Source organism: Symsagittifera roscoffensis, chromosome 10, assembly GCF_963678635.1.
Source record: "Symsagittifera roscoffensis chromosome 10, txSymRosc1.1, whole genome shotgun sequence".
Taxonomy (NCBI): Eukaryota; Metazoa; Xenacoelomorpha; order Acoela; family Convolutidae; genus Symsagittifera; species Symsagittifera roscoffensis.
In genome coordinates this window covers 2,806,804-2,819,901 of record NC_087071.1, presented here as the reverse complement: position 1 = coordinate 2,819,901, position 13,098 = coordinate 2,806,804, and the positions used below count along the sequence as shown (strand labels likewise).

The 13,098-nt window shown below is 33.4% G+C and overlaps 1 protein-coding gene across 1 annotated transcript in view; it reads left to right on the top strand.

Moving 5' to 3' along the window:
* Window positions 1–12,445, top strand: part of LOC134855535 (uncharacterized) — a 28,761-nt gene extending 16,316 nt beyond the window's left edge. Inside the window, exons 2-5 of the mRNA XM_063872078.1 lie at window positions 7,959–8,165; window positions 10,896–10,979; window positions 11,089–11,549; window positions 12,254–12,445. Coding sequence (XP_063728148.1) covers window positions 7,959–8,165; window positions 10,896–10,979; window positions 11,089–11,549; window positions 12,254–12,382 — 881 coding nt within the window. The 3' untranslated portion in view covers window positions 12,383–12,445. The remainder of the gene's footprint in view (window positions 1–7,958; window positions 8,166–10,895; window positions 10,980–11,088; window positions 11,550–12,253) is intronic.
* The last annotated feature ends 653 nt before the right edge of the window (window positions 12,446–13,098 follow it).

Here is a 13,098-nt window from a genome sequence, read left to right as displayed (position 1 = left end):
ACGACAAGCACCTCTAAGTGAACCAACATATAACTTATACCCAACACTACCACAAGAATTAAGTAGAATACGAAATCCTAGTCAAAACCAAAATACAGTCGAAATAAATAGACAAATTATACATCCTCGACGAAACAGAAATTTTCAAACTCCCCGAGTTCATTTTGATATACCTCAATCCCCATCACAAAGTACACCAGAAAACCCCATTGGCATATTACCAGAAACCCCTACGCTTCTTTCACAACGTAGCACCTCAAGCCTACCCTCAGATTACTTAGGTTCAACACCAACATCTGAACAAATCCGTGAAAACCCCTTTAACCCCACAAACCAAACATCACGACTACCATACTGGACAACACATTCATTCACACAAGGTGAACCAAATTTAATCAATGATCCAATAGATATTTCTACGGATACAACAACATCCTCATCACTACCAGAAACATTATCACTACCATCAACACCATCAATAAGCCAGATTTCACCACCGCCTTTTAACTTAAATTTCCCAAATAACCTCGACGCTAGATATCGAGAACAATCATCAACAAATATTCCTTTAAGACTAGACTGGATTACATTCACAGCACCCCCACCATTATTTGGACAACACCCAGAAAGTAACCGACTCCACAACTGGGCACTAAATAGACTACAATATAGACAAGACATTCACGAAGACATTCGTGCTCATAACATCCAAATACTCCAACAGAATAGTCTACAATTAAAATTTGAAATCACGGTTAAATTAAACAACATTACTCAACATCCCTATTCATTAAATGTATATTCTAAAAATATTGATTTTTCTCCAACTCTTTTTTCTAGTAATCTCAAATGAAAACATAAACCCTTCCCCCCGCACAGGACCCCAAGATTTATTAGTAACACATTACGATTGTGAAGAAAACGAACAAAAAACACTACACAAATATGCAATAAATCAAGTATCACAATGCGAAACAGAACCACAAGCCATAGAAACAACAAATGTAATAGCGACACTTTATTCAAAAGCCCGAGCAACAACAGTTATAGGATATAAATTCACAGCAACATTTTCCGAAAAGAAAGTACATTGTTCACAAGTCTCAAATGGAAATAAAAACCGACTTGACCACGAATCATTCTACCAAAGTAATATCGAACGACTTCTACATCTCAATCCCGAAGATTGTAAAAACTAGTTACTAAGACTCAATATCACAAGAAATAAAAACACAGATAGAAAATTAGTATATTTCCAAGTTTTTGCAGATTCTGTACATCAAGCAGAACTTGAAAGATATCAAGGACATATAAAATTAGATGAAAAATACCCATACAACGGCGCACACGGAAGATTAACTTATGATATACACGATAAACACTGGATACCACACATTGGTATAAATGACCCATCAAACTGCAAAGCAGACACAAAAAATAAAGGATATCAAGAAATCATGTTTTTCGATTGGAAAATACAACTCGAAAAAATACAACTCACACGCGATTTATCAGACAACACAATGATCTATCAAGGAATTAGATTACCTTGTAAAAACGATCAAGGCTATTGTGACCCTACAACACGAACACAAGCAACAATTGTTTGGTTCCCCGAAGACACATGTACAATATTTCAAGTAGCAAAAATACACGCTCGTATGATAAAATTTCACGAAAAATATTTTATACAATCAATTCCATATGAACAAGTCCATCCACCACGAAGACAAAGTTCTAATTTTAGAAACATAGACAATATAGAAAATAAATTGACACGTTTTCAAATTTATCAAGAAACAGAACTTGCATGTAAATACAGAAACCCACTTCACAAAACACAATACTCTGAAAAATTAGTTGAATACGAAAAAGGATTCGACATGACCACTGGAAAAGTAAAAATCGACCCATACGCTACAAGTCACCCTATAAACGAAGGAACATCTTATATACCAGTTGATTTTCAAAAAAGTAAAAGTCAACCTGGTGGACATCTAAAGCCCCATGACACTAGAAGCACACGTTTACAATGAATAGTACATATTTCGGTAACATCCACTATGATATTCACCTAGATATGAAATTAGACTACACAATTAGCCGAATTTTTCAAGAAATGTCACTCTCTGAATTAGAAACACTTCACCAACTATGCGAATTAGAAAGGACACAAATCCTACAATCACTTGCACTAGCAGTATTAAAAATACCCTATGCAGGATATTTACTATCAGGAAATAGATCAAATTTTTTAGACTATGAAGGAAACATTTTATGGTTTTATACCTGTACCAAAAAAGTATCACCACTATATGTTTTCGAAGATAAACGATGCTATAAAAGAATCCCTATCTTTTATAAGAATAAAGTACATTTCGTTGACACGCTTTCAAGACGAACCTATTTTTGGGATACCGCAGTCCCATGTGGGTCAGAAAATAGCTACAATGTAGTACAACTGAACCCTGATGAAGATAAATATTACCTTCTTACCCCATATCCCACATTAATGCAATCACTCAAAAAATTTTCACCTGAAAGCATCAGAGCTATTGCTCGAAACCCAAATATTGACCTACAATCAATTGGAATATATTCAAAATCCGATATCCAACATCACATTAGAACACAACAATTCCAAGCATTATTAACACAAATGGACACTATACAAAGACAATCAATTGACCAAAACTTACGCAAACTTGCCGAAACCGCAGGATTTGCAGATATTTATACACAAGACTATAGCGGATATTTTAAAGACATTAAAGACTATATATATCTAAACGGTGAAAAATACCGACCACAAGATATCTCACCTATAAATATTTTTAGCTTTGTTACACTAAAAAATGAAATTCTCGATTTTCTAGGATGGCCCTACTACATCTTAGAAAAATTGACTATTTTATACGCAATGTTTAACTTTATAGGATTTCTTTTTTCGCTTTTAAAAGGAATCTACAATACATGCGCTATACACACACAAGTAAATAGACAAGCAAGTGTAGCACGCATACTATTTGCAGGATTTTTTGGAATTTTTTCATCATCAATAAACAAAATTCTTTTAGACGCACAAATAAAAGAATACAACACAAAAATAGCAACAAGACAGAACACATATGACGAAGAACATAACAATGTAGACATAACGCCTACAGCACCACAGTTACCACCCCTACCACATAACCATCCATTATCACTAGTCCCACGAAATTTTCGAAATTTAGCAATAACACATAATCCAAATTTTAGACCAACCATATCACAAAGTCCCATTCAACATATAATGACACACCATCCACTAGATGAAAATACCTATGAACAAATTATAGAACAACCCCATACCACCGCTTTTCAGTCTCAAAATAATAATTTTTTTAGCCCACGATGAGCCGACAACTTGGATCCCTACATCGCTCAAATTCCCACCCAACCAATCTCAACACTCCAATTACAATAATTCCACTTTTTGATTTCCCGCCACCCGATTTCCCAACCAATAATATAACATCAGGCATGAATTCAGACACTAATTCACATATCTCAGTTTTATACTCCATCTCACAACTCAATAACCCAGATATTGAAACCCCTGATGAATTTGCAGACTCTGAACCATCTCCATCCAATAATTTTCAAACCAACTCCTCAGTTTTTTCAAAACCCCCTTTTCAACCAATCCCGCCAAATGACCCACTTCCATCGATTTCTACACCCTCTTATGCTTCACAAGTCACCCAAACCTACTCTTCATTTCATTCAGACCGATCATCCAATTCTCCAGATACTCCCCAAATCTCCCAAGAACTAGATAATTTTATCACCCTACAACAACAACCCTTCCACCTCGAAAATTCCACTATAAACCAGATTTCATCCACAATAGAATCATTAAACCTACCCCTACACCCTCTTCAGCTTATACCGCATCATTAGCACCATCCTCCACATCCACCGAATCATCAAATAGCACTAACAGAGCTTATCGCACTTTCAAAAGAAAATTCCCGAACCATCCATTTCCGACAAAACCAGGAACAGCCCGTGAATATATTAATCATCCAAATCACACTAACACGAAAGATTTCTTAGCCATCACCCTACCCTCATTTCCACAGTATACCTTGAACACCCCTAACGACACTAACGACACACGTAGTTTTGTAGATGAACATGTTTTAATGCCTACACTTCATTGGACATCATATTATCATTTTACTAACCCCCTTTGCCTACCTTTATCTAATACTCACATCGATATAGAAAGAAATAAAGATATGCTATATCGACTCACCACACCACTAACACATAGACAATTTACTTACATCGGATATAAAAAATCACTAAAACATACACTGCACCCCGAGCTAACGAATATACGCTAGAATATTACGATCATAACATCATCCGAACTAACCAAGATCAATTTTTAGATGATGATCGCTTCGCTAACCCACAAATCACAGAAAAGTTTTTCATCAAAACACCATATGTTTTTACACTCAATATATTTGATCGCAAATTCGATCACATCATTTCTGAAGCACTAACCGACACACAATCTTACGAAAGTTTTAAAGAAAAATTTCAATTATTTTCAATAACCTTTCATTTCATTGCACCACATGAAAGAGATTTGCACTGCTCACACGATATTATGTTACGCACTAAACAAACCCACACATATACATATTATCGCTTTATACAAAATCACTTTAACCTACACACTCCATCAAGACAACCACACCATCGTTTTCAATTTATTAACTCTAAATACACATCACCATTTTTTCTTAACTTCACATATTGCATCAAAGATACTAACCTTCACGGTATTCTTCGCAATTATGATCCCATAACCCAAATGTATATTTTTTGTCCCATCACAAAGACCTTCAACGCAGAAGAATCCATACCCTTCCTTATCCCACATGAATTTGTTCAACCTATAGAAATCCCCATATTAGAATTCATCCACAACACTAAATATAACCACAAATTATATAATCTCATCATAAACACACCTTATGAGTTTGCAGTTGGCACTGAAGAACTAAAAACCATTAAAGCACTTCAATTGCTTTGGCCACTGCTTCAAACTAAAAACATCATTCGCATACTAGCAAAGTTACTAACAAATTCCGACATAATCCACGACATCTTCCCCCACGGTTTTTCCCCCGACGACTAACAGGTAAGTATAATTTATATATATTCTAAACTAATAAATTTAAAATAAAAAACTAACCATTCTTTATCCATGTCTCATTTTGATTTTTAGTCTTCATCTCACGATTATCTGCAAAATACACAAAAGAAAAATAAAAAATAGAAAACTTCTTCAAATTGTTCAAAACTCTAATAATCTTTTGCACCAGCTAAATTAAATAAAGTTCATACAAATGTAGTTAATTAATTTATAAATTATTTCCCTAAAAAGCAGTAATTCTAATAATGATGAAAATTTGTAACTTAATTTTTCCCAAAACTAGCAGTAAAATTGAAATTCTATGTAGTAAATTGATAAAACGCAAATGCAGTACTAACCTTTTGATATTTTCATTCACTCGCACAAAGAAATCTATCCAAACTCGCACAGCTCGCCCACGAAGAATTGTTTAAATAATGAATTTCAGTTTTAAGTTTTCACACTCAACAACTCTAACACACGATAACAAGTTTCAAACTTTCCTTTAACCCGGTTGGAAAGGAATTATATACTAAACAAAACTAACCAATGCAGCTTACTAAACACCACAACACATAGAATAACAGCATGACTAAGAAAAGGAAATCAACGGTACCCAAACCGGATTAACCCAGTTTAAGACTGGATAATTTATTCTTTTGAAGACTATTATAAAGTCTAAGAAAGAAATGATAAAACACAAAAAGGTCGAAAGACAAACCCATACCAAAAACAATTTGATTTTTGAAAAAAGGACACAACCAACGAAACATAAGAAAAACCACAATAAACTCAACATAAAACGTTATCACATAACAGGACCTCTCACAGAAACCGCACAAAATCATACTCCCACTCCTGGCCTAACCCACCAGAGAGGACGTCCTGAGCATGCTCTATAGCCGGCCTAACCCACCGCGCTACATCCACGCTTTGTGAACACACTTCTATTTTTAATAAGAGGTACTCAAGGGTGAGTAACTCTTCAAAATAACTGAATTAAAACAAAAAGCTTTTGTGAAAACAACTAACCAAAATCATAATTAAAACACCAAACTAATAAAAATTTTATAAAATGTAAATTATATCTTGCAGTATATAGATCAGCATACAACACCAAAGACGAACATCCAAAGACAAAATGAACCCACTACACTCGAAAAAGAATGGCCAACCACAATCAATATGCCGCCCACAATCACAACTCAAAGGATTTAGAGTACGACTTGACTTCGCAGAAAAGGACTTCATTGAACTAGAACAATGACCACCTCGATGTTCAAGTATACGTACAGATCCGAGTAACCAGGCATCCCCTCCACGCACAATCTCCACGCCATTACCAGACAAGGTCAACCCAAAAGAAGTTCTCTACAAGAAACGAAAAAACCTGTCATAGCCAACCATTCTGAAATCAGATTTGAGTTTGTTGCGAAAACCCAGTCGTTGTCATGAGAAGACACAACGATTGAACCTGGAACTTCTCTAACAAGAGAACCCAGACGAAATATGATGTTCGCCAAAAACCAACGTTCATCATCCATCCTTTGAATTGCAGAAAGACTATTCTAAAAAACTCTGTAAAACCCGGATGGGTGGAACCTGATCTAAACTACATTTTATGATTGGATAAATTAGATATTTTACCACTGTAAAGTATTTAATATTAACCAATCATGATCCATCTAACTAACAATCCACTTATTTGTAAGTGCTGGAATTACTTGTAATTTCAGCACCAGAGAGATTTGAATTTAACTTAGAAATTAGTTGACTCTCCAAGAAGACTTCAGCAGCCGCAATAAACCAGTATACCCTAGATCTATTGAGCCTAGCAGAGACTAGTTAAACAACCTGAGACTAGATAGTATAAGAGTAAGATTAGGATCGGTATTAGACTAAGAAGTTGCACGAATCTATCCGGCCGAAAATAAGATAGCGTGACGAGCAGACGGTGTACCCTATCCGAAATTACTCTATGAGTTAACCACCTCGGTTCTAACTCACAGGGTAAGAACTTTGCTTTCATTTATTCTTCCGTTTCCAGACACATAACTTGGTTCTGCATTTTCTGGATTGCTTGTTTAAAATAAACAAGAAACCATTTTTTAAACTCATTTTGTGGGTAATTTTGAATCCGATTAACATCGATTTTGGCGGCATCTGTCAAAACCTGATTCTCAAATGTTTTCAAAAAATTAGTCGTTTTACCTTTATCACTAATTAAAAATGTATGATAATCAGTTTTTATTGAAAATCGCTCCGGCTTCTGAAGAAAGTCCATCCAATATTAAACGTAGGGGATGAATCACCAAATGCTGTTTTTCTGTGAGATTTTTGTCACCCAAAGCTCTCCGTGCTCCGCATTCTTATTTGCAAATCATTGGGTTGTGTTTTTTCATCCGATAGAAACACAAAAACTAAAGATGGCAGCTTAAAAGTTATAAAGCATTTTTTTGTGAGATTACTTCGACTTAACCACAAACTTTTCTAGAGAAATCTGGGAAATTGATTTGTGTTTCCGGACGAAACACGAAATTAAACCTTATTCTGTTCATCAAATTTTGGTCTCCATTCAGTGGTTTTATTTCATTTTTTTAAAAGAGAATTCAGACACAGTTGATTTTAATCTTTGAATTGAAGAAAAAAAGTACTGTTCAGTAATTTCTCAGTATTGAGGATTTGAAAAAGTCAAATGAAATAATTGGTATGAATTGATCGATATGGTATTGTTGACTAGTGTTTTTTATTTGATATACAGTGAAGAGTACTAATCAGAAATTATCAAAAAATATTCCAGAATATTCAACGGGAGATCCATACGATACATTTTTGGAAATAAAGGAAAAAATACTTCGAACAGATCCTACCGAAGAAGAAAAAGAAGTGAGCTCGCAAATACAATCCACTTTACAACCAATTCAACAAAAAGCCATAGATGCATTGCAGCAGGTTGCGGCGGCAAAAGGTATGTACTTTATTTCCAAATTTCGACATATAACTCTTAACTTTATCAACGCTCAAGTATTTAAACTAGATTAAAGATTGACATCTTTTGAAAAATTAAAAGTGAAAACAAATTGAGGGGTAACGAAAATAGCTCTTGGGTGAATTTTTTTTGCATTTATTATCATTTAATTTTTGATTTAACGGTTCCAAGAACAAAACACCTGATTTCAACTTGATCAACATACAAATTGACTGTTATGCAGTTACAAATTCATTTAAAGAATTTCTATGTTTTTCCCCAATTGTTTTTTTTTCTATTTGCTTGAAGTAGCAAAAAAAGAACAGAAGTCAGAAAATCATCTCTTTTCAAATTGACATCTCTGCTTATTATCTTACATCGAATGATCTTCTAATTTCACCAAAGTATATGTTAGCTGGAATGGTTTCAAAAAAGAAAAACTTATTGATTGATAGGAACAATTGATTATAAGGATTAAACATATATAAAAATCGTATTCGGTATCCTTGTTTTTGTCTATAACGTTTTAATTGATTTATTTGATTGTTACGTTGGAAACGTTCTTTTCAGTGCAGAACTCTAGTGCATTTGATGTAAAAACCAATGGGAGCTCAAAAGTTTTATCAAATGATGTTGAGTGAAAATGCTGATTATTTGACATTGCTACAAAAAAAATTTTGGTCACGGAGTCTTTTTTACACAATTGTTTTTCGAAAAAAGAAAACGTTTCTGAAAAAGTTTTGAGTTTTTTTTGTCTATATATAACTGGAAAAATTGATTTATAACTTCAATAAAACTATCGGCAGAAACCAGTCTTATAAAAAACGTCTAATCAAAAAATTTGGTGCTCCAAAAACATTAAAAAAAGATCAACATGACTCTTGTCCGAACTATTTTCATCAAATTGTTAATTAGTCAATGAACAAAATCTGACATAAAAATGTATATGAATATACGTTCGAAACTCATGAAATATATGAACGATCAATTCAAAGTAATGAATTTGACTAAAATTGAAAAAAAGAATTAACCAAATATATATAGTTTTTTTAATATTGAGAAAGGTGTGCATATAAATAAAAAATCTGTTTCTAATCTTTTTTACAACTATGTATAACCTGTATTTAGTAGTTATGAAACTTTTTAAATATTTTAAAATGATACATAGGTGATATATGGATGATACATAGATGATACATAGATGACACATAGATGATATATAGACGATACATAGATGATACATATATGACACATATATGATATATAGATGATACATAGATGATATAAAAGAGACCAAAAAACATTGTTATTTTAGCCTAATCGGAGGTTATCGCACAAGAAAAAAAACACCCAAAAACGAAAATCAGGACTAACTCAGAGATAAACTAGAAGTTTTTTTTTACCCAATGTGCTTTAATAACCCATACTTTTGTGCGTTATAAGGCTCTTTTCTGATACTTGACCTAATTGTCAATCACATTAAAGCCAGAAAGAACAAAGAGTTAGTTTTTTTCAACTCAAAATTTCAATAGATTCATTTACTTTACAATTTGAAGAAGTCCAGATTGTTAACTTATACAGGGGCATAAAAATATAAAAATATACTTTTTTCCACATTAAATGTTTATTTTGTTTTCGAGATTTGATCTCATGTTGTGGAAAAACATGCAATCAACTCATTTGAAGTATTCCAATAATTGGTTTGCAAAAAAATTTTTTTTTAAAATGATCCCTTACGGCGAAAACGCTTGTCATTCAATTTTCATTACATGGAAATTGTATGGTAAGCAGTTTTTTCAAAAAAAAATTTTAATCAAATTTTCTTGTCACCAGTCTGTTCAACTAATCTCAAGAAGCCGAAGAAATGGTTTATATTTTTTTCCTATTGTTTTTCGAAAAAGTATGAAAACTGTATGACAAACATTTTCTCCATACTTTTAATGTATGGAATTGTATGTTATGTTTTTTGTTGTATGGAATTGTATGATAAGCTTTTTCGGTGTGTGAAGGTCAACCCGGGTACTCTGTTTTTAATTTTGGGTAGAAAACTATTTAAAAAAGTGTAATATCTTTTGGTACTTTTTTTATCAACCGTGTAGACAATTTATTTCATAGTATTGGCCAAAACATGCACCAAAAAGTAAGTTTTCAAAGTTTTTGTACCGAAATATATATTGCAATCAATTTAAATCGGTTCGATAATTTGTAAAAATTAAGTTTTTTTTTGCTGTTTGAAAAAGTCATCATCTGCATAGCTGTATGCACTTGCGTTTATCAATGGCTTACCTATCAAGTTTTAGCTTTGTCAGCGCGAATTTATTGGATATAACTAGTAATGATTAGTTGAAGATTAATCGAATCGGTAAAAAATTATTCGCTGAAAAACGCCTTTTTACTGTTTTTTAACATTGTGAAATCTCATTGCGAATTAAGGCACTTGTGAATTATGCAGTCAACAAATATATAATTACCCGATTGATTAAAAGCTCGTGTATAAGGAAAATTTAGTAACCCAGATAAAAAACTATTCATGAAAAAACAGGATTCATCGTATTGTGTTGTTTAAAAAGTCATGTAATTTTGTTCAATTGTTTTAATTTTAAACAATCGTTTCTGCATCGCTTCAATCTTTTTTTGAAAGTTTGATGAATAACGATTTTTTGAAAGACTTTTTCAAGGTTTTCAAGGTTTTCTAATTGAGAAAATTTAAAGTATCTTTTCATTTTGTAGGTGGAGCTTTTCTTTTGGTTGACGAGATCTCATCTGAAACATCTATTGATGACTTTGTTGCTGGCTTAGTTCAAGATTGGGATGGTAAGATCTTCTAGTGGCATTTCTAATTTTAAACTTTGGTGTGAAATTTTCTTAAAAATCTTAATTCAGTCGTTTGAATTACAAACTGAGAAAACATTTTTTTCTGTAGATTCGGATTTTCAGCGAGAGAAAGGACTACTTCACGTGTTATCTCTTAAAAAGTCAGACTTCGATCCCCAGGGAGATTTTGAGTTCCCAAGTCCAGCTGGCTTACTTCTAACAAGAGGTGGACTGGACTACCATCAGCCGAACTCAAACTGGATACGAGTAGGTCTTCGAGTTGCGACGAGGTACGACGGCGGAAATGACGATTGGCTGAAGTCCGGAAACAAAAATGAATGGGCTGTTGGTTTTCATGGAAGTGATGAAGCTGGGACCCGCGCTATCTCCCAGACAAGAAATTTCAAAGTCGACGGGAACGGTCAACGATATCGATTTGACATAGATGCGAATGAGCTAAGCGATAGAAAAGGTCAACCATGTGGTAAAGGTGCTTACTTCGGAGCAAAAGTAGAAAAAGCCGAAGAATACTCAAAATACAAAGCCAGAGGTCACAAAGTTGTTATTCAGGTACGTTTTTCGTTTTCTATTATTCGTGTTCGTTATTGCGTTTTTTATGGTTGGTTACACATCTAATTAAACCTTATCTTCAGCCCAACATAAATACTTTTAACAGTTTTCCTCCAACTGATATTCACCATTGAACGCCAAAAAAACCTGGTCAATTAAATTTCCATTATTTTCTTTTTAGGACGATAAGGTAATGATAGTTTCACACGAATGCTAGCAAAAACTTTTTTAAAATTTCAACTTGTATAAGAAAAAAATATATCATATTGAGGATGAATTCAGAAGTTTTCCAACGATAAAAAGACCCAGTTTGGGACTCACTTTAATTCTTTACCCTAAACACAGATCTGGAAATTTTCACTTCAAAATCTAATAGAAAAAGTGTTCCTTAGAGTTGAACGTTTCCTGATTATGACATTATTCTTAGGAACATTAATCAATCAATCAGCTGCTGAGATATTTAATCCCAAAAACTGGAATGGTTTAACAATTTGAATAGAGAAGCATTAGAAAATTTGTGTCGACCGTCTGAAAAAATGATTAGGACAAAATTAGCCCAAAAATGGTAAGCATGAAAAGTTAGAACCTTCTTAGATCCGATATTAAACATGAACCGTTTCAATGACAAACTAGTTTTGATCGTTCTTTCAGGTTTTAACTAAAGTACAGTGATTATATGGCGCTAAAACTAATTGTTTCTGTAGGTGAGAATCAAACCTGACAAAGTGAGGATTCCATCTGGAAGGAAAAGTTTCAGAATCGTAAATGACCCCGAGTTTATTCGACCCTACGGCTTGTGTTTAAAAATGAAACGTTACCCACTATCTCGTTGATTCACTTGATATTTTGTTTCTGATAAAAATTGTATAGACACAGTTGCGTTTTTCCCATAACAGTCAAATATTAAGTCATTAAATTGCAGACGACAGTAAATAAACAGATAGAAGAAAAATGTGAGCTGTGAATTAAAAATAGGCAGCGCGCAGGTCATTATTAACAGAATAGGAGATGAATCTTTGTATCTTCAGCGCCAAAATAAGTTAATTTTTGGCGCCGAAAAAACGCAATTTTTGGTCAAAATTTTCTAAAAAGTGACTAAAAACGCCTGTTTTGGCCTGTGTTTTCAAAATAAAATTTTGCCTGTGGCGCAGACAATTTGGCCAAAACATGGAGTTTTAGTGCTTTGGGAGAGCTAAAAAATCATTTTTTTTTCCCTAAAAATAGCTCGACAAAACTTCGATAATTTTTTTTCAAAACCGCACCCCCCTCGAGAAAACCCTAGATCCGCCCCTGAATGTCTTTATCAGTGAAAGCACAATGATTGTTTCAAATTCCATTTAAAATTTGACAAACTAGGGGAGGAGAGTTATATAATTTTTACAATTCTTTTGAGTGGCTACAATGGGAAAGACCCAAAGAATCATGGAATTGTTCAACAAATGTTTTTAAAGATTGAAAATGTAGATGTCAAACAAATTTACTCTGCCTTGAAGATTTGTATGGATTTTTAAATTAAATGGTTATTAAAATTTGGAGTAATTGATTTTCA